The sequence below is a fragment of the Megascapheus bottae genome, chromosome 31, assembly GCF_031878675.1.
Source record: "Megascapheus bottae isolate mThoBot1 chromosome 31, mThoBot2.hap1, whole genome shotgun sequence".
Taxonomy (NCBI): Eukaryota; Metazoa; Chordata; class Mammalia; order Rodentia; family Geomyidae; genus Megascapheus; species Megascapheus bottae.
In genome coordinates, this window is record NC_143539.1 from 11,245,368 (window position 1) to 11,269,465 (window position 24,098).

At 44.3% G+C, this 24,098-nt stretch overlaps 1 protein-coding gene across 2 annotated transcripts in view; it reads right to left on the reverse strand.

The window, feature by feature from the left end:
• Positions 1-21,220: 21,220 nt before the first annotated feature.
• Uri1 (URI1 prefoldin like chaperone) overlaps positions 21,221-24,098 on the reverse strand; it is a 56,174-nt gene continuing 53,296 nt past the window's right edge. For both annotated transcript variants that reach the window (XM_090322162.1, XM_090322161.1), the window contains exons 9-11: positions 23,691-23,830; positions 22,486-22,732; positions 21,221-22,059 (exon numbers count right to left, since the gene is read on the reverse strand). In XM_090322162.1, the coding sequence (XP_090178288.1) occupies positions 21,880-22,059; positions 22,486-22,732; positions 23,691-23,830 (567 nt within the window). In that variant the 3' untranslated portion in view covers positions 21,221-21,879. The remainder of the gene's footprint in view (positions 22,060-22,485; positions 22,733-23,690; positions 23,831-24,098) is intronic.

Below are 24,098 nucleotides of genomic sequence, written 5' to 3' on the forward strand. Positions count from 1 at the left end.
AGCCGCTATTGAAGTGAGGCCTGGCACCCAGGGCAGGCAGCATCTTGGTGGCAGTGACTTGGATGGGTGGGGGCAGGGTTTGGATGAGGGGGTGGGGTTTGGATGGGTGGGGGCGGGGTTTGGATGAGTGATGGGGGGGTGATGTTCATAAATGAGTGGTTCCTAATTCACTTTGGCCCATGCCAGCGCCCTCACTTCCATGTCCCGCCATGGGTCCGTCCCCTCCACCAGATGGACAAACCCTGGTGCTAACTGAGGTAAGTACCCAGGAGGAGGAGGAACCTGCACCCATTGATGGAACTGACTGTGAAGGCAGGGAGGGGGAGAGGGAGGGAGGGAGAAAAGGGGACAGGAAAGAGAGGGAAGGAAGAAGGAAAAGGGAGAAAGAGAGAGAATGAGGAAAAAGGGAAGGGGAGAAAGAGAGAAGGAAGGAGGAAGGAAAAGAGGACAGGAGAGAGAAAGGAACAAGAGAAAGGGGATGGAGGGAGGGAAAAAAGGAGGAAGACAGACAGATAAAGGGAGGAAAGGATGAAAAGAGACAGGAAAGGAGAGAAGGAAGAAGAAAGGAAGAGAGTGAGGGAGAAAAGGAAGGATAGAGGGAGGGAGACAGGGAAGGAAGGCGGGAGGGAGAGAAGGCATTAGGAGAGGAGGAAGGAGGGCGGGAAAGAGGGAGGAAGATAGAATGAGGTAGAAAAAGGAGAGAAAGAAGGAAGGAGGAAAAGATAGAGAGGAGGAGAGAGGAAGGGAAGAAAAGGGGGAAAGAGGGAGAGGACAGATGGAGGAGGGGAAGGAGAAATGGTGAGAAAGAAAGAAATAAGAGAGGCAAGGGGAGAGGGATGAAAGAAAAGGAAGAAGGGAGCAAAAGAGAGAGAGAAAGGATGATAAAGAGAAGGAAGGAGGGAGGAAAAGAGGAAAGAAGGAAAGAATGGAGTAAAAGAAGAAAAGAGGGAATGAGGAAGAAAAGAACAGAGGGAGGGACAGAAAGGAATTACAGAGAGATAGGGAGAGAGAGAGAAGAGGCGCTGTCCTTCCTGTCCTCTTTGCTGCCCCTTTGTGCCCCCCCAAGGCCCTGGGTGGCCACCACTCAGCCATTCTTAGGGTGGGGATCCCCCCCAGTACAGGGTAACTACCCTCAGGGCTGGAAGACTGCACCTCTTGGTCCCATGGAAGCTCTGAAAACTCCATGCCAAAGGTTGGCAAGATCAATGTACCAGGCCTACTGACAAACCTGCCTCCATAATGCAGAGATTCCTCACTTTCTTTTTATTGTGTTCGTGTATGGTGATTCATGGCGGGTATGTCAATAAAAAGAGACGAAAGAAAATACTGCACAAAGTCTCACAGTAAAGCTGTCACCGAAAAATTATTTATTGCCGCGATAACGACAAATTATACATGGAGGAAGATTCCAGGCAATGGGTAGGACGAAAGGTGGTAGAATGGGGACAAGAGGGTCTCTCCATCACCGGGTACCCCTGGCTGCCCGCTGGTCATGATGGAGACCCAGCTGGAGCCTGGGGACTCACCCTAGAGATGTATGGGTGGGGTATAGAAGCATCATCCTGTACAGGATTAACACCAGCACACCCAGAGCGAATGTGCTCCAGATAAGGAAGACACTGAGCCAGGCATTTATGGCTCATACGTGTCATCCTAGCTACTCAGGCAGTTGTGATCTGGAGGATCACAGTTTGAAGACAGCCTGGGTAGGAAAATCTGTGAGACTCTTATCTCCAGTGAAACAACCAAAAGCTCCAGGGGTAGAGCCTTGAGTGACAAAGCTAAGAGACAACGGCACAAAGCCCTGGAGTTCAAGGCCCAGTAGCAGAACAACAACAAACAAAAAGATCAGGAAGATCCAATGGGCTCCCACGTTCATCTCCAGAGCCCAAACAACAGCTGGAAGGCCAACGTCATGGTTAGAAGACAAGAACAGATGTTACCAGTGCCCTAACACCCAGGACCAGCGGTGAACCCAGGCCGTCAGGCCAAGCCGGAGTCAGCAGGTGTCTGTCAGTCTTTCCTCACACACAATGATGATTTGAAAGACAGCATTTCTAGGCAAAGTATAAATTGCAGAGGGGTGGGGAGGTGCAAATGGTTAAAGCAAGCTTTTCCTTTTAAACTATCCATGTGCCAGGAGGTGGGGCAGGGGCTAGAGGATGAAGCTGGCATCCTTGGGAATCATCAGTGAGTTCAGATGGGCACAGGTTGGCAGGAGAAAACCACATACAGGCAGACCAGGGGTGGGGACGTGGGGGGCGGGGAGCGGGGTGTGTGGAGACCCGCTCATCTCCAGTCACGCTTGCTATTTTGGAAGTTGGCAAGGGATTGTTTTGGTTTTGCTTTTTTGTGTTTTTGGTTTTGGGGTTGTTTTTTTTTTGTTTTTTTTTTCTGTTTTATTTCCTGGAATGACCACTTGGAGATCCAAAATGTCTATTTCCATCAACCAGAAAAGAACAGTATTCGGAAGGAAAAGAAAAAAAAAATCAGGGAAGATTTTTGTGTTCCATCCTGGCAGCAATCTTCTTTCACATCTTTCTCTTTATGCGGTTTTTGTCTCAGTGATTCGAGCATGTTCTAATTTTGTCATCCAAAGCCATCTGACTTCCCCCTGCTCTCTACAAACAAAACCTAATTTAGTCAGGAGATGTTTGAAGTCATAACAATGACAGATAGCCAGGGTTCAGGTGTGGTGGAATATTTAAATACCTAGTCTATATTTTTTTTTTCTGATAGAAAGACAAGCAGCTTAGTTTTTTGGTTCTGATTAATTATCTTTTTTTTTCTTTTCTTGCATTTTAGTGGGAAAAAATTGCTCTTTTTCTATTCTACATTATTAATTGGTTATTTAATTAGGAATTCTCCAAGCTTCAGATGTGAGGCAAGCTAAATCTTTGAGTGGTTTTAAGAAAAAGCTGGGCACCGCATCCTGTCGCCTCTTTGTAGCTTATGAAGGTCACAGTAATATGTGATTGTTTGGTATATTGGCAGTGAATTACACCACCCAGACAAGCTTTTAACCTATGTGCCTTCAGTCTGCGAGAGACACACGGGCATCTGCTCTCTTTAAACCGTTCTCTATTGAAGAGGATTCAATCACCATAATGAATCTGAGGCCAGGCAGCAATCTTCCGCACTGAAAGAATTTCTAAAAGATTGTAGAATTTGTAAAACGAACAGCTCGCAGACTAAATGGCTGTGTGGGTGAATCAATTATTGCAAGGCTCCGACTAGTCATAATATTTAGTACATATCATATAGAGTGTTTCAGGTACAATAAGATATGCTCATTTTTCCCCCCCTGTGCTGCTATAAGTGGTACCTAATGCCTGGAGAGCAGGGTCAAGTTGCAGCAGAGCCACACACATCCACGTGTGCCCATGGGTGCCTGGCGTGCCCATACAGGTGGGAAACATTCTGCGGGGGGGGGGGAGCTGAAACGGGGATGGGGGGGAGGGAGGGAACTCCAGTACCCTCCCAGCCTCTCAATCCCACTGTATCTGCCCACAGAGATGCTAAGTTGCCAGGTTTTTTTTTTTAGAACCTGGATTTCAACCATTTCCTTATTAATACAATAATTATTTTTCTCTGACAGCACCATTTATAACCATCTACTCTGTGTCCAAGTAGCCCTGTTTTCATTAATCAATGGGCATTGGACGACTGTCATCTCCTCTCTGGATTATGACTTATCGGCCTCGTGCAGGCTCTTTTCAAGTGCTGCTCAGTAAAACCTGGGAAGGATGGAAGCTGTCTAACTCCCTGGTGGGAAAGCCTTTCCCCACTCCGGCCTAGGTGTCATCTGAAGACTTTTGACTTCACAAAAGGGATCTGGGGAATTTTAGGAACTTGAGAAGGACTTGCTTCCACAGTGGCTTAACAGTTGTAAGAGTTGATAGGATGCAAATGGATCTATCTCTCCATTAGGAGAGAATTAGGTCTGAAAATAGAATCCCCCAAACCTAGCCATCCCGTAAATATCTAAAGGAAATGAAATCAATATGTCCAAAAGAGTCTTGCATCTGTATTTGCAACAGAACTTCTCACAGAAACCAAGAGATGGAACCCACATGTTCATAGAGAGACAAAGGGCTACGTATCAATGGAATATTATTGAACTAAAAAACAAAATGAAGTCCAGGTGCAGGTGGCTCGTGCCTGTAAATCCTAACTAATCAGGAGGCTGAGATCTGAGGATTGTGGTTCGAGGCCAGACCTGGCAGGAAAGTCTGTGAGAATTTTTCTCTCTAATTAACCAGCAAAAAGTCAGACGTGGATGCGTGACTCAAGTGGTAGAGCACTCACTGTGAGCAAAAAATGCTTAAGGACAGTGCCCAGATCCTGAATTCAAGCCCCAAGACCAGCACAAAAAAAGGTTGTGGGGGAAGGAAGGAAGGAAGGAAGGAAGGAAGGAAGGAAGGAAGGAAGGAAGGAAGGAAGGAAGGAAGGAAGGAAGGAAGGAAGACAGGACACTGTGTTGGGTAAAATAAGCTCCACATAGGAAATTAATCCCACACATCCTTACTTACAGGTGCAGGTAGAAAAGTTGATTTCCTAGACATGCAGGGTAGAATAATGGTCACCAGAAACTGAGACTCAGTGGGTCTCACCTGAGGTCAAATGACTGGCACTGAAATGTATTTAGATAGGGAGAACGAAGTTCTACTCTTTTTTAGCCGAATATAAACACTTCTCTACAATGTATTAAGTATTTTATAAAGAAATACAAGAGAGGAATTCAAAGGTTCCCAACAAAGAAATGACCATTTCTTTGAAATGGAAATGCTAATTATCCTGTTGATCATTACACATTGTATACCTGCATCAAATTATCATACTATTCTCCACAAATATGGACAATGACTATGTATCAATTAACAATTAAGTTAGGGGCTAATCGTGGTGGTGCATGTCTATAACTGTGGCTACTTAGGAGGCAGAGGTCAGGAAAATTTTTGTTTGAGATCAGACTGGATCCAGGTTAGCAAGACTCCGTCTCAAAAACTGAGGCGGGTGGTGGTTTCATGTCTGTCACCCCAGCTATTTAGGAAGTGAAGAATCACAGTCCAAAGCTCAGTTAGGCAAAAACATGAGATCCTATCTGAAAAAAGAAGTTTTTAGAAGCTAATGGCTCTTACCTAGCAAATGTAAAGTCTGAGTTTACGCACAAGTATCACCAAAAACAAACTAAATTTAAAAGTTGTAAGATAAGCTGGATGGAATTCAAGGCAACTTAAAGCATCATCAGAGCCAAACTCCTCTAGGCATTGGAAACCAGGCAAGGACTAGAACTGGAAAAAGGTCTATGCTAACCTGGGGGAGGAGCTATGCTAATCGTGATCCTATGCTAATTGGAGAGCCTAGGTTGGACTTTTATTAAACTGGGGAAGTCCTATGATGGATGGGGAGGTTTATGCTGGCTGGAGGATGGTTCTGAGCTGCCTGGGGAAGGACCTATGGTCACTAGGGAAATTGTCCAATGCTGGCTGTGACAGGTCCTATGGGAATCATGCGGGTCCTATGCTAATTGGACTGTGCTGATTGGGGCGGTGCTATGCTAATTGGGGGAGGTGCTATGCTAATTGGGGGAGGTGCTATGCTGACTAGCTGGGAAAAGCCCTATGCTAATCAAAATGAGCTGACTGGGAAAGGTCCTAGGCTAATGAGGGGAGGTCCTGTGCTGGCTGAGTCAGGCCATATGCTGTCTTCCCAGAAGGAAGCCAGAGCTCCTGGCAGCCACTGCACTGCCATGTCCCCAGGCCTCTGTCAGCACTGTCATTGTGCTGTGGGAGGAACAAGGGTTCCTGGCCTCACACCCGGCCCTGCTCAGTCCCCTTCACCAGTGCCCCTTGAATGGCACAGATAGAAACATGGACTCTGAGCTAGCCTGGACCTGGTGCTGGCCTGGGACTGTGCATTTGTCACAGGCACTGCCATCTTGAGGGACTTCTATTCTCAGTTGGTTAAGGATGTGAAAACAAAATCGTGTTCTTCTGACTTCATGCACAGCTTTTCTCCTGGGAATGTCTCGTGGCCTAATACTGAACAGGGATTAAATTCTCTTTCTCTCTCTGCCCACCGCCCACCCCCCCCCCCAGTGGAGCTTAAACCCAGGGTCTAGGCACTATCTCGTAGCTTTTTTGCTTTACCAGTTGAGCCATATCCACTTCTAGCTTTTTGGAGAGAAAAGTATCCTTGACTTTCCTGCCCTGGCTGATTTTGAACTGTGGTCTTCATGATCTCAGGCTTCTTGAGTAGCTTGGATTACAGGAGTGAGCCACCAGCACCGGCTACGTTCTTTCTTGCTTCTGGCAGTAGCATGAATCTAAGGAGCCCCTTTTCCCCTCTACCCCTTAGCCCCACCTTGTTTCTTCCTTGGCTCACCCATAGTAGCCAGAACATGCCCCCAAAGGGGAAAATAAACTGTCTTCCCCACTGAACCCACAGCAAGATCCCTTACCGATTTGCTCAGCTACAAACCATCTGTCCCCAACTAACTGCAGCCAGCCCAGATCTAAACAGCCCCCTAATACTTCGTTGAGAGAGAAGGGATAGAAGTAACTTGGAACTGGCACAGTGCCTCATGCCCATAATCCTACCTACTCAGGTGGCTCAGACCTGAGGATTGTGGTCAAAGCCAGCCTGGGCAGGTGAAAAGTCACCAAGATTCTTATCTCCGGTTAAACAGCAAATAGCTGGTTGTACAGGTGTGGCTCAAGCAATAGAGAGCCATCCTTAAATCAAAGTGAGAGCAGTAGGCCCTGAGTTCAAGCCTCAGTACTAGAGAAAGAATGAAAGGGAGGGAGGGAGGGATAAAATACAGACTAAGAATTACAACTCTGCTAGCATGGTGAGATTACATATCATTTCTTTTCTTTGCCTTTTTTTTTGTTCCTGTCCTATAATGATTAAGTTATTTCAGTCTATAATTTAGACCATAAATTAAGGAGACAGCTGGAGTACTAGTCTCTTTTTCAGATATTGACCATGTTCACATTGGGTAGGCAAAGACAATATTTGTGTTATTTTTGATGTTTTATATTGTTCCCATTAAAATAAGAAATATATCTATAGTAGCAATTTGGGACACTAGAGAAGAGTACAAATTACTTTCTCCTTTTTTTGTTTGGCAGTGCTGGGGTTTGAACTCGGGATCTCTACCACTGAACCACAACTCCACTTCTGGTTTTCTGATGGTTAGTTACAGATAAGAATCTCATGGATTTTCCTGCCTAGGCTGGTTTTGAACTGTGATCCTCAGATCTCAGCCTCCTGAATAGCCAGTATTACAGGCATGAGCCACTAGTGCTGGCTGACTTTCTTCCTTCGAGTCTTTTTCTCTTAAGTAGAAAAGTCATGTGAGGCAGATTGAATGTAGCACATTAAGGAGGCTGTGATAGTAAAGTATCTTGGTGTGTCACTGACGGTATTTCTAGATGACTTGAACATGCTTTTTGTGCCAATACTAAGGTTTGAACTCAGGTCCTGGGCCTTGTCCTTTAGCTTTTCTTTATTTAAGGCTGGTGCTCTACCACTAGAGCCACGGCTCTACTTCTGTATTTTTTGCTGGTTAATTAGAGATAGGTCTCACAGACTTTCTGCCCGGGCTGGCTTTGAACCATGATGGTCAAATCTCAGCTTCCTGAGTAACTTCTAGGATGACAAATGAGAACAACAGTGCCCCTGAGAAATTCCCCCCCTGAGAAATTCTTTACAGGCCTCCACTATAAACTCAGTGGCTGAGAGCCCATCCCCCACCCCTAGCCCCAACCCCCACATCCACCCACATTGTATGTGTTTGTTTATGGGGAGCGATGGCTCCAGATTGCACCAGCATTGGGGTCCCTGATGAGGCTCACAGTTGACATTTGAACATGAGCTGGATTTTGTCAATTGTGGCAGCTAAGGAAATTCTATCTTAAAGGCTGCTCTTTATTAAATTTGCAAGATACAAAACTGTAACTGGCAAATAGTCTCCTTTTCCCTTTGCAAAAGCATCAATAGCGGTCAGCAACCTTGAAGTAATTAAAATGGGCTCTCCTTTAAACAAAAATGTAATTGCTACAGAGTTTTGTTGTATCCCGCCCCTCCCCACCCCTCCTCTGGCCCCGTATGGGGACTGGAGTGCCAGCATTTGACTGAAGGAAATCTCTTAGAAATCTTCCAGCGTGATCACAAGAAGATCTTTGGGAAAAGAGTGGCTGGGTGCAAAAACAGAAAACATAGGGTTTAGAAAGCCATACAAAGAATTTCCATAAGTCTCCTTGGTATAGTTTTGTTTGTTTGTTTGTTTTTTTGTAAAACCCGAACTTTGTAAGACAAAAAACAAGAGCCAAGAGCCAATCGCTCACACCTATAATCCCTGCAAATCAGGAGACCTGAGATCTAGATGATGGTGGTTCAAAGCCAGGCTGGGTGGGAAAAATCTGTGAAATTCAAACTCCAACAACCCACCAAAAACCAGAACGTGGAGTTGTAAGCTGTGGCTCATATGGTAGAGCACTAACTAGCTTTGAGTGAAAAGAGCTAAAAGGACAGCACCCAGCCCTGAATTCAGGTCCCAGTACTAGCCCTAAAGGGGGGGAAAAAATAATTTTTTTTGGTCAGAGAATCTTCTTAGTGACTCTCTTTTCAGTGCTATTGGTGACATCATTCCTACTCCCCCCTCCACCAGCCATTATATATGATAAATAAAACAATGCCCTGAAAAGACTGAAGTCTGTCATCAATGTCATTGTGTAAAAAGACTCAGATAAATGAGCCTTAGGATCTCCGGCAGATGACATGGCTGGCCATGTATCATTCTCTATGTATTGAACGTTGCCTTTGTAAAGAAAGAACGGTAATAAAGGCTGGTATTGTGAGTTCTGAAAAGCTGTGTGGGCCTGTGCATGACTAATCTGTCTTTCTGCATTATTTTATTCAATCTTCTCTGACTTTATGCCTCTGACATTTTTGTTACACTCAGTAAATTTGAGTGAATAGGCAATTTTAAAGAATTTTTATAGGGCTTCAGAAAAGTCATATGCAGACAGTATCTTTGTTCAAATTTTTAATAGTTTAAATATTTCCTTTGTCTAGGGTTGCAGAGTCATCTCGAGATTTCCCCCTTTCCCCAAAATAAATAAAGAATGAATGAATGAACAAGAATACTTGAAACTTAAGATTTGAACCATGTTTTCTGAAAGCATTCAATTATTTAAGGAAAAAAAAGGAGGTAGAGAACGTACAGATAAGCAGACTCGTCCACAAGGCTAATTTTTTTTTTAAAAAAAGGCTAATTTTTTTAAAAATTTACAGTTGTTACTATAAGCAGCCAAGTGGTCATCTGAAGATTAAGACATTTCTTCTTTCTTCAGAATAACAGAATAATAGAATCAGATGAGGAGTGTGTGTGTGTGTGTGTGTCGATACTGGGGATTGAACTCAGGGCTTCAATATCTTGCTTGGCACTTCCATTTAAGGCTAGTTAATCCTCTATCATTTGTCCATACCTTCATTTCTGCCTTGTTGGTGGTTTGGAAATCAAAGTATTGTGAACTTTCCTGCCTAGGCTGGCTTCCAATCTTGATCAGTTCAGTTTAGCCAAGCTACATCAGCAAGAGATATACAATACAAAAATTTAAAGGTTACTTCCTGCCGAGATGTTGCAACTTATACCTGTTATCCTAGCTACCCAGGAAACTGTGATCGGAGGATTCTGGTTCAAAGCCAGCCTGCGAGGAAAAAAGTCCATGAGACTCTAATCTCCAAGCAATCTCCAGAGGCAGAAGGGGAAATGGGAATCAAATGGTGGCATGCTAGTCCTGAGTGAAAAGACTCAGAGAGGGAAGCTAGGCCCTGAGTTCAAACCTCAGAACCAGCACACACAATAAAATTATTTCCTTGGCTATATTGGGCAAACATCGCCACCCGAAATATACAGAACTTCACATTTCCAAAGATTCACTTCCCTTGAGGTTATATATATATATATATATATATATATATATATATATTGATGGGGGTGGGGGGTTGTCCACACATGCACACAATGGTCCCAGGGCTTGAACTCAGGGCCTGGGTATCGTCCTTGAATTCTACCATGGGAGCCACATTGTCACTTCCAGTTTTTTGCTGGTTCACTGGAGATAAGAGTCTCATGGACTTTCCTGCCCAGGCTGGCTTTGAACCACAATCCTCAGATCTCAGCCTCCTCAGTGGCTAAGATTACAGGCTCGAGTTACCAGTACCTGCCAGTACCTGCTATCTGTTTATTCCCTAGGACAACAGGATGAAGCCTATTTTTGCAAGCAGTTAACCTTCCTCCTTCTGAGCCATTTTCCTCAAAGCTGAATAAACAACACGCACAGCCATGAAATCAACTGTGACACTCCCCACCACAATTGATTTATTTGACTGAAATGCAAGAGAGAGATCTAGTTGCCAGTCCATCTCTTCACATTGTCATCCAATAATAAAGGAAGGAAAGCACCCCAAAGATGAAAAGGATCCAAGATCTCTTCCAAACGGAAACACCTTGCAAGTTCTAAAGACCTTACCCAGCTTACTAAGCAGGAAGTAGAATTAATATTTCTCGAACTCAGCTGGGCACTGGCGGCTCAAACTGTCATCCTAGCTACTCAGGAGAGATCTGAGAATCACAGTTCAAAGACACAAAGAGCAGGAAAGTCTGTGAGACTGTTAGAAATAAACTGCCAAAAAAAAAAAGCTGGACATGGAGCTGTGGCTCATGTAGGAGAGCACTATCCTTGAGAAAAAAAAATCTTGGGGACAGCTCCCAGGCCCTGAGTTCAAAGCCAGGAATGGCACTGAGACTCTGATCAACCACTGATCTAAGCTAGTGTCCTACCACTTGAGCCACAGCCCAATGCATATTTTTTTGAATAGTAAATTGGAAATAATAGTCTCATGGATTTTCCTGCCCAGGCTGGCTTTGAACTATGATCTTCCAATCTCAGCCTCCTGAGTAGCTAGGATGACAGAGATGAGGCAACAGTGTCCAACATCCAGCAAGCTTTTAAAAGAATTATTTTTTAAGCCCAGCCTCATCTTCATCTCTGCTTGAGAACATTTTTGAGTCTGGAACTAACCTCAAACCTGCATGGGGAGGGAGTATAAACAAAAACCTCAGAATACAGTAATGTCATGTTTTCCAGATAGACTCTCTCAGCAACGGCACGCATGACAGAGGGGGTGGGGGGAGAAAACTGGTTGCCTTGGAAACCCTCTAGTCATGGTAATTATTACTATAACTGACTTGCACACCCTACCTATAACAGAAATGAATAATAATGTCTGATCTCTTGACTGGCAGCTTTCTGTCGGGGGGCTTCTGCTTACCACTGCCCCCTACTGGTGAAAGAAACGACCAGCAAAATGAACAAGGAAAAATAATTCTTCCTGGACCCCCCCCCCACCCCACCCCAAGTCTTTTCACCATACCAGGTTCAGAATGTAGTTCAAGTAAATTGCTGTCCGATCAATAGATTAAAAGAGAGAAAGAAACAAACAAAAGAAAAGTGCTTGGGGTTTGTCCAATACACAATGGGGATTGAACAAACAAATGGAGAACGCTCATCTGGATTAAAAGCAATTTCATATTGTGATATTGAGCTAGACCAAAATAAATAAATAAAAGAATACATGATATGGTTAACAGAAGCTAAATAACAGCATACATCTTAATGATTTTGCCCCCTCCCCCCCAAAACATAAACACAACTCATACACTATTTAATAGTATAGAATATGATACTAAGTAAAACTGCTATAAATAAAATCCTATCGGGTAGTTTTGACCAATTAAACGACATAATTAACAAAGATGGTCCATTTATCTTAGGTTGTCTAATTTGCAGTACAGTGTTAAAGTGCCTCTACTGGAAGACTAGTTTGTTTAGAAATTAGAACATTCATAGTGATTTAGTGGATTTGATTTAAAAAGCACAGCAGGAGTTGGCAAAATTCACATATCATGGGGTTAATGCGGGTGAGAATGTAGCTATTTGTAACACAAAAATATTGCCGACCAAATACACACATCTGATTTCTTTTCCTCCTAGTTCATCTTGCTTGCAGAAGTGGTTTGTTGGCTGAACTCAACAACCAAATAACATCTGCTTTGGGGTACATCAGAGGCGAGATGCATGTCGTCTTTTTCTGAACCCAGGTACTGGTCATTGGATAGCTGTCCATGAGCAAACAGCTGCCAGGACTCTTCCCCCAGCAAGGTAATTCTCCCTAAAATATTTCATTTTTAAAAGCAATCTAGCTAGGGTGCTGGTGGCTCACACCGGAACTCCTTGAGTGAAAAAGCTAAGTGACAAAGCTGGCCATCAGTGGCTCATGCCTGTATTCCTAGCTACTCAGAAGGCTGAGAGCTCTGAGGATCTTGGTTTAAAGCCAGCCTGGACAAAAAAGTCTGTTAAACTTTTATCTCCAATTAACTACCAGAAAACTGGAAGTGGCACTGTAGCTCAAGTGATAGAGCAATATCCGTGAGCTGAAGAGCTCAGGGACAACACCCAGGCCCAGAGTTCAGGCCCTGTGACTGACATAAAATAAAAAAGCTCTCATACACACACACACACACACACACACACACACACACACACACACACACACACACACACATACAATTTGATAAGTTTTTCTCTTGAAGGGAATTCCATAACTTGGCTATGGTGGATAATACAGCAGTAAATATGGATATTTAAATGTCATTCTGTACTCTGCCTTGGAATATTCTGACTAGATGCCTAAGAGACTCACAGCTGGATCATAGGAGTTCTAGGTTTGGTTTTTTGGTTTTGGTTTTTTTGGGGGTTTTTTTGGTCAGTCCTGGGGCTTGAACTCAGGGCCTGAGCACTGTCCTTGGGCTTTTTCCTCAAGGCTAGCACTCTGCCACTTGAGCCACAGCACCATTTCTGGTTTTTTTTTCTATGCATGTAGTACCAAGGAATTGAACCTGGGTCTTCGTGCACGCTAGGCAAGCACTCTACCACTAGGCCAAACTCCCAGCCCCATAGGTTTGTTTTTTTCAGGAATCACCAAACTGCCTTCCACCATGGTAACCCCTAGTTGGCATTCCAACAGGGTTTTTCTCCCCATATCCCTGCCAGAATCTGTTATTGCTCAGATTCTCAGAGATAGCCATTCTTACTGGAATGAAATAGGAACTTAATGTTATTATAATTTGCATTTCCAATTGTTATGTTTTCTACCCCTTCAATTAATTCTAGGTATCATTATTGAATATTTACCATCTTGCTTTAAAAAAAAAAAAAACGATTTCCAAAACTTTTTTGGAAAAAAGGTTTTTTTTTTTTTTTCCCTGTAGGCATTCTCTGTTGAATCAATAGTATTTCTCAACTGAAAAATTCTGGTATTGAGAACAAAGCTGAAAGAAACTATGCAGGATTTGTGTGTGTGTGTGTGTGTGTGTGTGTGTGTGTGTGTGTGTGTGTGTGTGTGTGCGCGCACGCGCATGAGAGCACACGTGCTAATTTGGGGGCTTAAACTCAGGGTATGGGTGCTGTTTCTAAGCTTTTTTGCTTAAGGCTAGCACTCTATCAGTTTGCACCACAGCTCCACTCTCAGCTTTTGGGTGATGAACTAGGGATAAATATCTCATGGACTTTTCTGCCCAGGATGGCTTCAAATCATAATCCTCAGTCTTAGGCTTCCAAGGCACGAGAAAGCACCCGGTTTTCTATTACTTAATAGAGATTTTTTTGGACCACAGAATGGGGAGAAGTTATTCAAGCAAAATAAAGTAGGTTAGAGAAACCAACCAAAAGCCAGCTTAACAAACTAAGATTAACTAAAATATCTAAGATTAACACCTTGCTATGGTGTCACTTCTTTGGTGTGGGGAAAGTGGTCTTGGGGTTTCTCACTCTTGGCAGCTTGCTTTGCCTGCCTTGCTTACTCATGCTTGTTACTCTACCACTTGAGCCACACCTGCCGTCCAATTTCTTGCTGCGCATTAGAGATGAAGTCTCAGGAACTTTTTCAAGGCTGGCCTTGAACATCAATCCTCTGAATCTCAGTCTCCTGAGTAGCTAGGATTACAGGTATGAGACACCATCACCTAATCAGGCTTCTCACTCCTATAGCAGTTTTTCCCAAACTCATAACCCATTCTAATTTAATCCCAGGCACAACCATATGAGTTATTCTGTGTGATTTCCTGGCCCATGTGTGCTAAGAGGATGGAGGTGAGAATTCACGCAACAGAAATGTCACAGACAGCGAGCGTGGGGATCTGAAGGGTTACTAGTTGCAAAAGACCAAGGACATTGGAGGGAGAAATGGTGACATGCAGATGTGTTTACTTCATAGCACCATACTTTAGTAAATTACGTCTTTGTTTCGCCAGGGTTAACATATTAACATTTAGAAGCCCTGAAATCACATGAAAGACATATGAAGACTTTGCCACACTGGAAGCTCTCCTGTAAAATAAGATTGATTCTGAAATAAAGAAAAAACTCCACATCAAGTGTAAAATTTACTAAATATACACACAAGCACCAAATTGCGATCCACGACCAGGAGGAGAATCAGTCCGTTGGAAAGATGTAAAAATGACAGAAAAGATGGACTTAGCAAGAGGATTTTAAAACAGCTATTATAAAAAAGCTTCAACACAAAAAGGAATGCATTAACATCCTGAAAAGACTTTTTAAGGCAAATACAGGGTTGGAGGCATGGCTCAGTTGGTAGAGCACTAGCCAACGAGCAAAAGGGGCAGGTACTGAGTTCGAGTCCCAGTCTCAGACCTAAAAGAAAAAAAAACTAAAGAAAAAGACAAATGCATATAAAATGAAGTGTCCTGATCTGATCAGAAGTAAATCAGACAGTTGGAGGAAAGAGTCAGTGAAGATGGGGACATCTCAATAAAAACTATGCAAACAGAAACACAGAATGAGAAGGTCAGAATAAAAATGAGATCTGACCGGGTAATGAGCGCTGGGTCACACATCTGTACCTGGACTCCAGAGAAGAAAGCGAGGCAGGGAAGAAAGGAGTGATCACCTCTTCCCACATTTAATGGAAACCCTTCCATACACAGACTCAACAGTGACCAGTGGACGTCAGGCAAGATTAAACACAGAAAAACCTACATTATAAGTATATGCTGCAACAAACAACATACGCCATGGTGAGTGGAAGACAGACAGGATGATGGATACACATCGAATCTTCCATATGCTAATGGAAAAAAGAATCTATCAACCTTCAATCCTATACCTCGTAAAAATATTTTTCAAGAATAAAGACAAAGTAGCCGGGCACTGGCGGCTCATGCCTGTAATTTTAGCTACTTCAGGAGGCTGAGATCTGAAGGTCATGGTTCAAAGCCAGCCCAGGCACCAAAGTCCTTAAGACTCTTATCTCCAATGAACCACCAGTCCATTGGACTGACAAAAAATAAAGGCAAGTAACTTTTTCAGGGGAAAGAAAAAAAAACAATTTGACAATTTGGTCTAGAGCACTAAAACAATCATTAAAGGAGGTTCAAGTTGAGGGAAACAAAAATCAGATGGAAATTTCAGTGTGAGAAGATGATGAGATCTTGAAATCCTAAATTCACGAGTATATTTTTTTCTTAATTCCTTAAAGCGAGGAGCGGGGGGCTCATAACTCAAAGTCTAGTGATTCAGGCAGCCGACATCTGAAGGATCACCAATTGTAACCACTCCAACCAGAAAAGTTTTGTGACTCTATCTTCACAATAACCAGCAAAAAGCCCAGCTAGAGGGATGGCTCAAGAGGTAGAGTGCCAGCCAAGCAAGCCAGCCATGCAAATGAAATGGGAAGTCTTAAGTTCAAGCCTTGGCACTGACAAAAAATAGCATCAATAAAAATCAAAACTAGCAAGCAGGGACCTCTAAGTACGGTCAAATAATTCTAAGCCGAGGGGGGGGAGGGGGAGGGGGAGAGGGAGCGAGAGAGAGAGAGAGAGAGAGAGAGAGAGAGAGAGAGAGAGAGAGAGAGAGAGAGAGAGAGAGAGAGGAAGAAAGAAAATGGCCTTAAAAAAATAAATACACGGGAGTTTGGCCTAGTGGTTAAAGTGCTTGCCTAGCATGCACAAAGACCCAGGTTCGATTCCTCGGTACCACATACATAGAAAAAAGCCAGAAGTGGTGCTGAGGCTCAAGTGGTAGAGCTCTAGCCTTGAGAAAGTCCAAGGACAGTGCTCAGGCCCTGAGCTCAAGCCCAGGACTGGCAAAAAAATAAATAAACAAACAAATAAATAAATAAATAAATAAATATACTCCAGGGACTGGGAGTGTAGCCTAGTAGTACAGTGCTTGCCTAGCATTCATGAAGCCCTGGATTTGATTCCTCAGTACCACATACACAGAAAAAACCAGAAGTGGTGCTGTGGGTCAAGTCGTAGATCACTAGCCTTGAGAAAGTCCAAAGACAGGGCTCAGACCCTGAGTACAAGCCCCAGAATTGGCAATATATATATATATATATGTATGTATATATATTCAAATATAGACAGAAAATTTGTTGTCATTGAAATTTTCTTACAGGATGAAAAGAAACGAATAAAAACCAGAAAGCAGGAAACTCCACATGCTGTCAAATAATTATATGTCCAGTAAAACCAGACTTTAAAAACTCAAAAGTAACCCAAATAAATACAGAAAATGTGTTGTTACAGAAATTTTCTTCCAAGGATGAAAAGAAATGACACCAGATGGCAACTTGAATCCACATAAAAAATTAAGAGCACCTGTAAAGGTAATTATGCAAGCAACTATAAATGGCAATGTAAATGCATTTTTTAAATTTTCCTTATTTGAAAAATGATCACGATGAAAAATGATAAGGCAGTAAGTTTAGGTACATTACGGTAAGAGAACAAAGGAAGAGGGTGGGTCTTAGCAATACAGAAGCCAAGGTTCACACTTGGCTGGAACTTATTCTGAACTAGACCACCAGGTAGGTTACCACGCACACTGTAAACATTAGAGCAATGCTGAAGAACCAACCAAGAGCCTCTCATCCCCGTCCAGGACCCAGGGAGGCACCCAAGAAAGAGAAAGGCCCCCCTCAGCTCCCACAAATATGAGGACTACATTGCTACAAAAGAAGGAATAGGAAGATACACCTAAAAAAATAATTATTTATGCCCACCGCCAGGGGCTCACCCCTGTAATCCTAGATACTCAGGAGGCTGAGATGTGAGGATCCTAGTTCAAAGCCAGCTGGGCACAAAAGTCCGTGAGACTCTTATCTCCAATTATCCACCTGAAAACTGGAAGTGGTGCTGTGGCTCAGTGAGTAGAGCACTAGCCTTGATCTGATGAGCTCAGAGACAGCACCTGGGCCAAGAGTTCAAGCCCCACAACCAACCAAACAAATTAACACAAAGTCTAATTAGGATAGATGGATAAAAGATAAAGAAATATATATATAGAGAGAGGAGATAGATGAAAGGGGAGGAAGGAAGGATGAGTGGGAGGGAGAAAGAAAGGAAAGGAGAGGAAGAAGAGGAAGGAGAATGAGGAAAGAAGGAATGAAAAAGAAGGGAGGAAAAGGAGAAAGAAAAGAAGAGAGGAAGTAACAAAGAAGGAAGAAGGAAAGAGGAAAAGAGGAGGAAGAATGAAGGCATTTGAGGAAGGAGAGAAAAGAGGGAAGAGAAAGAGGGAGAAAGGGATGGTAGGGAGGGAAAGAGGGAGGAAGAGAGGGAGGAATAAGAGGGGGGCAAACACGGAAGGAAAGGAGAGGAAAAGGAAGGAAAGGGGGGAAAGAAGAGAAAGAGGAACAAGTGAGAGAAGGAAAGAAGAGAAAGAGAAGGAAGAAAGGAAGAATGGAGGAAGGAGAGAAGAGAAGGGATAAAAATAGGAAGGAAGGAAAAGGGAGGAAAGAGAAATAGAAAGAGGAAGGGATGGAGAAAGAGAGGGAGGGAGGGAGGAAAAAAGAAGGAAGGGAAGGAGGGGAAGGAGGGCAGCCAATAAAGGATAGGTGATTTTTATTATTATTATCATTATTGCCATTATTGGGGCTTGAACTCGGGGCCTGGGCACTGTTCTTGGGCTTTCTCAAGGCTAATGCTACAGCACTACTTCTGGCCTTTTCTGTGTATGTGATATTGAAGAATTGACACCAGGACTTCATGTATGCTAGGCAAGTACTCTACCACTAGGACACACTCCGGGCTCAGGGAGGTTTTTGTTTTGTTTTTTTCCAGTCCTGGGCTTGAGCTCAGGGCCTAAGCACTGTCCTTGGGCTTTTTCAAGACTAGAATCCTACTGCTTGAGCCATAGCACCACTTCCAGTTTTTTTTTTTCTTTCTTTTGCCAGTCCTGGGGCTTGAACTCAGGGCCTGAGCACTGTCCTTGGGCTTTTCCTCAAGGCTAGCACTCTGACACTTGAGCCACAGCACCATTTCTGGCTTTTTCTATGTATGTGGTACCAAGGAATCGAACCCGGGTCTTCATGCATGCTAGGCAAGCACTCTGCCACTAGGCCGAACTCCTAGCCCCTAGATAGGTAATTTTTGAAAACAAGATTCAACAGCAATGTTTTCTACATGATACAAAGGCCAAATTCAAAATTGAAACACTGTGAAGTGCTAGAGAGAATGCAGGGGTGGGCGGGGTAGGAGGGGATGGGGAGAATGGTCAAAGGGTTGACATCGATCAAGATGTACTCATTAAGGCACATACTGAATCGAAACCTCTGTACAACTAACGATAATAAAAATAAATGTACGGAATGCCAATTTAACTAAAAGCAAGCTGTGAAGTATAAAGACTTTAAGATTGTTGTGTGTGTGCTGGTACTGGGGTTTTGAACTTAGGGACTGGGCATAGCCCCTGAGCTCTTTGCTCACAGCTAGTGCTTTACCACTTGAGCCACAACTCCATTATCTGCCTTTTTGATGGTTAATTAGAGATAAAAGTCTCAAGATGCTTTCTGCCTTGGCTGATTTAGAATTTCGATCCTCAGATCTGGGCCTCCTGAATAGCTAGGATTACAGACAGGAGCCACCAGTGCTTGGCTAACAAGGACGGGTATTTTATTATTCGTCAAAATAAATCGGGAAGGCCGGGAGTTTGGCCTAGTGGTTAAAGTGCTTGCCTAGCATGCATGAAGACCCGGGTTCGATTCCTCGGTACCACATACATAGGAAAAAGCCGGAAGTGGTGCTGAGGCTCAAGTGGTAGAGCTCTAGCCTTGAGAAAGTCCAAGGACAGTGCTCAGGCCCTGAGCTCAAGCCCAGGACTGGCAAAAAAAAAAAAAAAAAATGGAAGAACATTGGAGAAACTACTAACGTTTAGAAATTAAACAATGCATATTTGAATTACCACCAAGACTTCTCAAGAGAAGTTATAATTTATTTTTGTTAGTGCCAGTTACAGGGCTTGAACTAGGCCAGGCCACTGTGCCTTTGTTTTTTCCGTGTTCTACCACTTGAGTCACTTCTGGTTTTGTGCTGGTTTACTGGAAGGAAGTCTTATAGACTTGCTGCCAGGGCTGGCTTTGAACCATGATCCTCAGGGCTCAGCCAGGAGTAAGCCACTTGATTATGGGCATGATTTGTCTTTTGGTTTGGGTTAGAGATACAATCAAATGAAAACAAAACCTTTTTTTTTTGGCTAGCCCTGGGGTGTGAACTCAGGGTCTGGGCATTCTCCTTGGGCACTTTTTGCTCAAGGCTAGTGATCTGCCACTTGAGTCACAGCACCACTTCGGGCTTTTTCCTATATACGTGGTACCGTGGAATGGAACCCAGGGCTTTGTGCATGCTAAGTTAGCATTCTATCACTAGGCCACACTCCTGGCCGAAAACAAAACTTTTAAAATACAAAATATATGCAGCTGATCAAAATGGTCTACCAAATAAATCATTCAGAGGGTTAGGCAATCTTTCAAACCCACTCCTCTGGGCCATATGATCCACTAAGAAACAAGGGGCTCACATACACCCCCTTTTCACAAAAATCCATATTCATAAAGGTTTGACAGTGGTGCTGTTCTAGTTACAAATAGCTTCTAGTTTTCTAGGACATAATTTCACTTTGTTTAAGCAAGAATTCATTAAAGCAGCTATAAATAACCTTTAAATATTGAGCCATGAATAGAGGATTGACGGCCCTGATGGCTTATTTTAGGACTAGTGCAGAATGATGTTTTAAAAGCCACATTTTAGCATCAAGCTGATCTACCTCTTGCAGTTTAACTTATATTTCTCCTTTGCAAGTTTCACTAAAAGTAATGAAGTAACCAGCAATAATGAACATGCTGAAAAGATTAAAACAAAATTTCTATTTAAAAAAAATGTAGGTGCCAGTACTGAGACTGGAACTCGGGGCTTTGGAATTCTGTCCCTCAGCTTCTGTGCTCAAAGCTAGTGCTCTACCACGTAAACCACAGCTTTACTTCCAGCTTGTTGGTGGTTCCTTGGAGATGAGTCTCACAAGCTAGCTTCAAACTATGAGCTCCATATCTCAGCCCACTGAGTAGCTACGATTACAGGGGTGAGCCACCAGTGACAGGCCAAAAAAAACCTTTGCTTTTAAGTATCTATATAAACTTTCTCTTCTAGTGAATCAGTAGGAAACAATCCTACTGAAAAACTGTATGGTGAGGAAAGAAGTATAAAATTTTCAGAACCTGAGAAATGTGAGAGTGGAGAGCAGTTGGGAGACCCTGAGTTAAGCCCCAGTGCCAACAAGAAAATTTAAACCAAATGAACCTAGAGATGTGCTGTGATTAACTGGAGGTAAGGGTATCATGGGATTCTCCTGCCTGGTCTGGCTTTGAACTATGCACCTTGAATCTCAACCTCCTGAGTAGCTAGGATTACAGGTGTGAGCCACTGGAGCCTGGTTTTTGCTTGCTTTCTTTCTTTTTGCTTTGTCCGTTCATCTGCCTTCGTGAGTGCTGGGGAGGCACACAAATGGAGGCCAAAAGGCGAGCATTAGCAACAATGGTACCCATTAGGCATCTTGGGGAAAACGAACTACACAACTTGTGGGTGAGGAAGAGAGCTAGGGAAGGGGTGACATGTCCCTCTTTACATGACGTGACGTATGTGACGGTAACCCCTCTGCACATCACCTTTATACTAACAACAAAAAAAAAATTACAAAATAGCAAAGAACCAAAAAAGAATTGAGAAATTGATAAGTAACAAATGTAGCTTATATATTAGTTAACTGTAACTCATGAAGTTCATAATATGTAGAGACCCAAGTTTCATAAAACCTTTATTTAGGAAAAAAAAAAACAAACAGAAAACATAATTTTACAAAATATCATTCTTGCAAAGAAAGCCACTTTCCCAGAGGCCACACACACTTTCGTGGTAGAAGCATACTGTGGGGCTGGCCTGGTAGAGCGCTAGCCAAGGAGCGAAAGCAACCCCAGGTACTGAGTTTAAGTCCTGGTCTCAGACCTAGAAAATAGAGAAGAAAAGGAGCAGAGTGCAGCACTGAAAGGAGAGCATCTCAAATAGCCACCTCGATGCAGAACCTACAAGACGTGGATTTTTTTATTTTATTTTAAAGTGCCTTGAAAATGCAAATGCAAAGGGACAGAACCGTTGACTGGATTTGAAATTTTAAAAGTGTTTTTCACATGGCCCACACGCATCACGGCTGGTACAGCGAGGCCCGTATTTAGTCTGAAACATGAAAAACAATGCAGACCAACTGTACCCACTGAAAACAATCAAAGCTGTGGTGGTGGCGTGGGAAAGCCAACTGGGGCGGCTCTGGGAGAATGGTGTGTGCAGACTGCTGGACGGCCAGTAAGCAGGGCGGCATCCCCCGGCCGCGACCTGGTGCCTGAGTGGTACGGGCACGCTGGCATACGCAGCTGAGCAAGCCCAGCTGGCGTGGCCTAGCTTCTCTGCTGCAATCGGGCAGCTTTGAACTTGGAAACTCGCTTTGTGGACTCTTCGGCGGCTTCTGACAACACTTCCTTGCGTTCTGGAATGGTGGGCAGTCCGGGGGGAGCCATGGTGGGGTGTGTGACTGAGGGGGATGAGAAGTCCTTTTCTATCACTGTTCCGGAAAAAGCCTGCAAGGCAAGGAGACCAGATGTAAGATGGCCAGAGTCTCTGCGCCAGGGTCACCCAGCTGGGGGGGAAGGCACTGACATCACAATTTAATGGTGCAGAGAACCAAGACCCACTAAAACTTCGCCAGCCAGGCACCAGTGCTCACACCTGTAATCCCAGCTACTCAGGAGGCCGAGATCTGAGGATGTGAGGTCAGAGCCAGCCCAGGATAAAAGAGTCCAACAAACAGCTGGAAGTAAAGCTGTGGCTCAGGTGATAAGAGTGCTACCCTTAAGCAAAATAAGCTAAGGGACAGTGCCCAGGCCATGAGTTCAAGCCCCAGGACCAACACACATGCATAAACAATCACAAGGCCTCATCAATCCTACCTCTGTGCTTTTGATAATCATCTATCAAATGTATGAATAGACTCAGCGCTGACTTACCTCGGGGGGGCCCACGAGGGGTGGGGGCCGCTGCGCCCCGGGAGGCTCCTCCGGGAGGCCTGGGCTGGCCTCTCCCGCCTCACTGCTGGCCTCCTCACAGCTGAGGCTCCGCAGCACCACTCGCCGCTCGTCAGGCTCGGCGGCACTGCTCTCGCTAGTGTCGCTGCACACGCTGTTCTCCCGGCTGCGCGACTTCAGGATGGACTTGCGGGGGACGTACTCGCCGTTCACCACGTCCACGAAGACCCTGGGCATGGAGACAGACATACCACTGCTGGGAAGCACACAGTGCAGTGACAACCACCCACGGGGACGGACATCCAGCCACGCCTCGAACGTCCCTCCTTACAATCCTAGCCCAGAGCCAAGGAGGGCGGTTAGAAGCCAGCCAGGCACCAAAGTCCACGGAGACTCTCATCTCCAAGGAACCAACAAAAAGCCAGACGTGGAGGTGTGACTCAAGTGGTAGAGAGCCAGCCTGTAGTGAAAAAGCTCAGGAACTATGCCCCAACCATTGCTATAATAAATAAATAAAAATAAAAAGCAGAGTGCTGGTGGCACAAGGCTTGTGACCCTAACTACTCAGGGGACTGAGATCTTGGGATCAAGACTGGAAGCCAGTCTGGGAAGGAAAGTTTGTGGGACTCTTGATTGCCAATGAACTAGTAAAAAAGCCAGAGGAGAGGTGTGGCTCAAGTGGTAGAGTGCTAACCAGCCTTCAATGAGAAAGGGAAAAACCTAAGAGAAAGTGCCCACGCCCTGAGCACAAGCCCCAGAGCTGGCTCAGGTGTACATCTCGTATGTACACACACACACACTGCCACCTATAATCTCAGCTACTCAGGAGGCTGAGATCTGAGGCCTGCAGTTCAGAGCTTGCCCAGGCAGGAAAATCCATGAGACTACTCTCTCAAAGTAACCACAGAAAGCCATTTGCGGAGTTGTGGCTCAAGTAGTAGAGCACAAAAGCTCAGGCCCAGATTTCAAGCTCCAGGACCAGCAAAGATAAATCAAGATGAATCAATCCTGTGGAGCAGGTACAGCTAGCTACTCATCTGCTCAGGACTGGGCACTGCCCTGCAAGCACTGAGCTACCTCAGGGGCACCTGGCCCCAGCCCCCATCCAGCGAGAGCCTCGCTCCCAGTAGGCCTGGGCATGGAGGGCGGGGCTGGAAGGAGCAGGGGCTGACTGTGCCACTACACACCTGTAAATGTCGGCCGGGGTCTTGATGGTGGGCAGCTCGTGAGCACCGTGGCCGCTGCTGCTGTTCTTGCGCTTCCGTTTGGCTTCTTCTTTCTTTTCACTGAACTTCAATGTGGTGTTTTTCCCAGTATTTATTCGAACCTAAAAGTTGCCATTTAAAAAATAATTTTTAAAAAACCATAGAAACTTCTTTGAAAGATCACAGCACACACTAGTTAGAGGGGCTGGGGGAGCCCCCAGGGAGCCAAATGCATTTCAGCTAAATGTTTTTTGGGGGTGCCAATACTGGGGCTTAAATTTAGCTTTTTCAAAAACTCAAGGCTGGGAGGCTGGCATTGTACAATGTCCATTTCTGGGTTTCTGGTGGTTCCGTGGAGATAAGAGCCTCACAAACTTGCCTAGCAGGCAA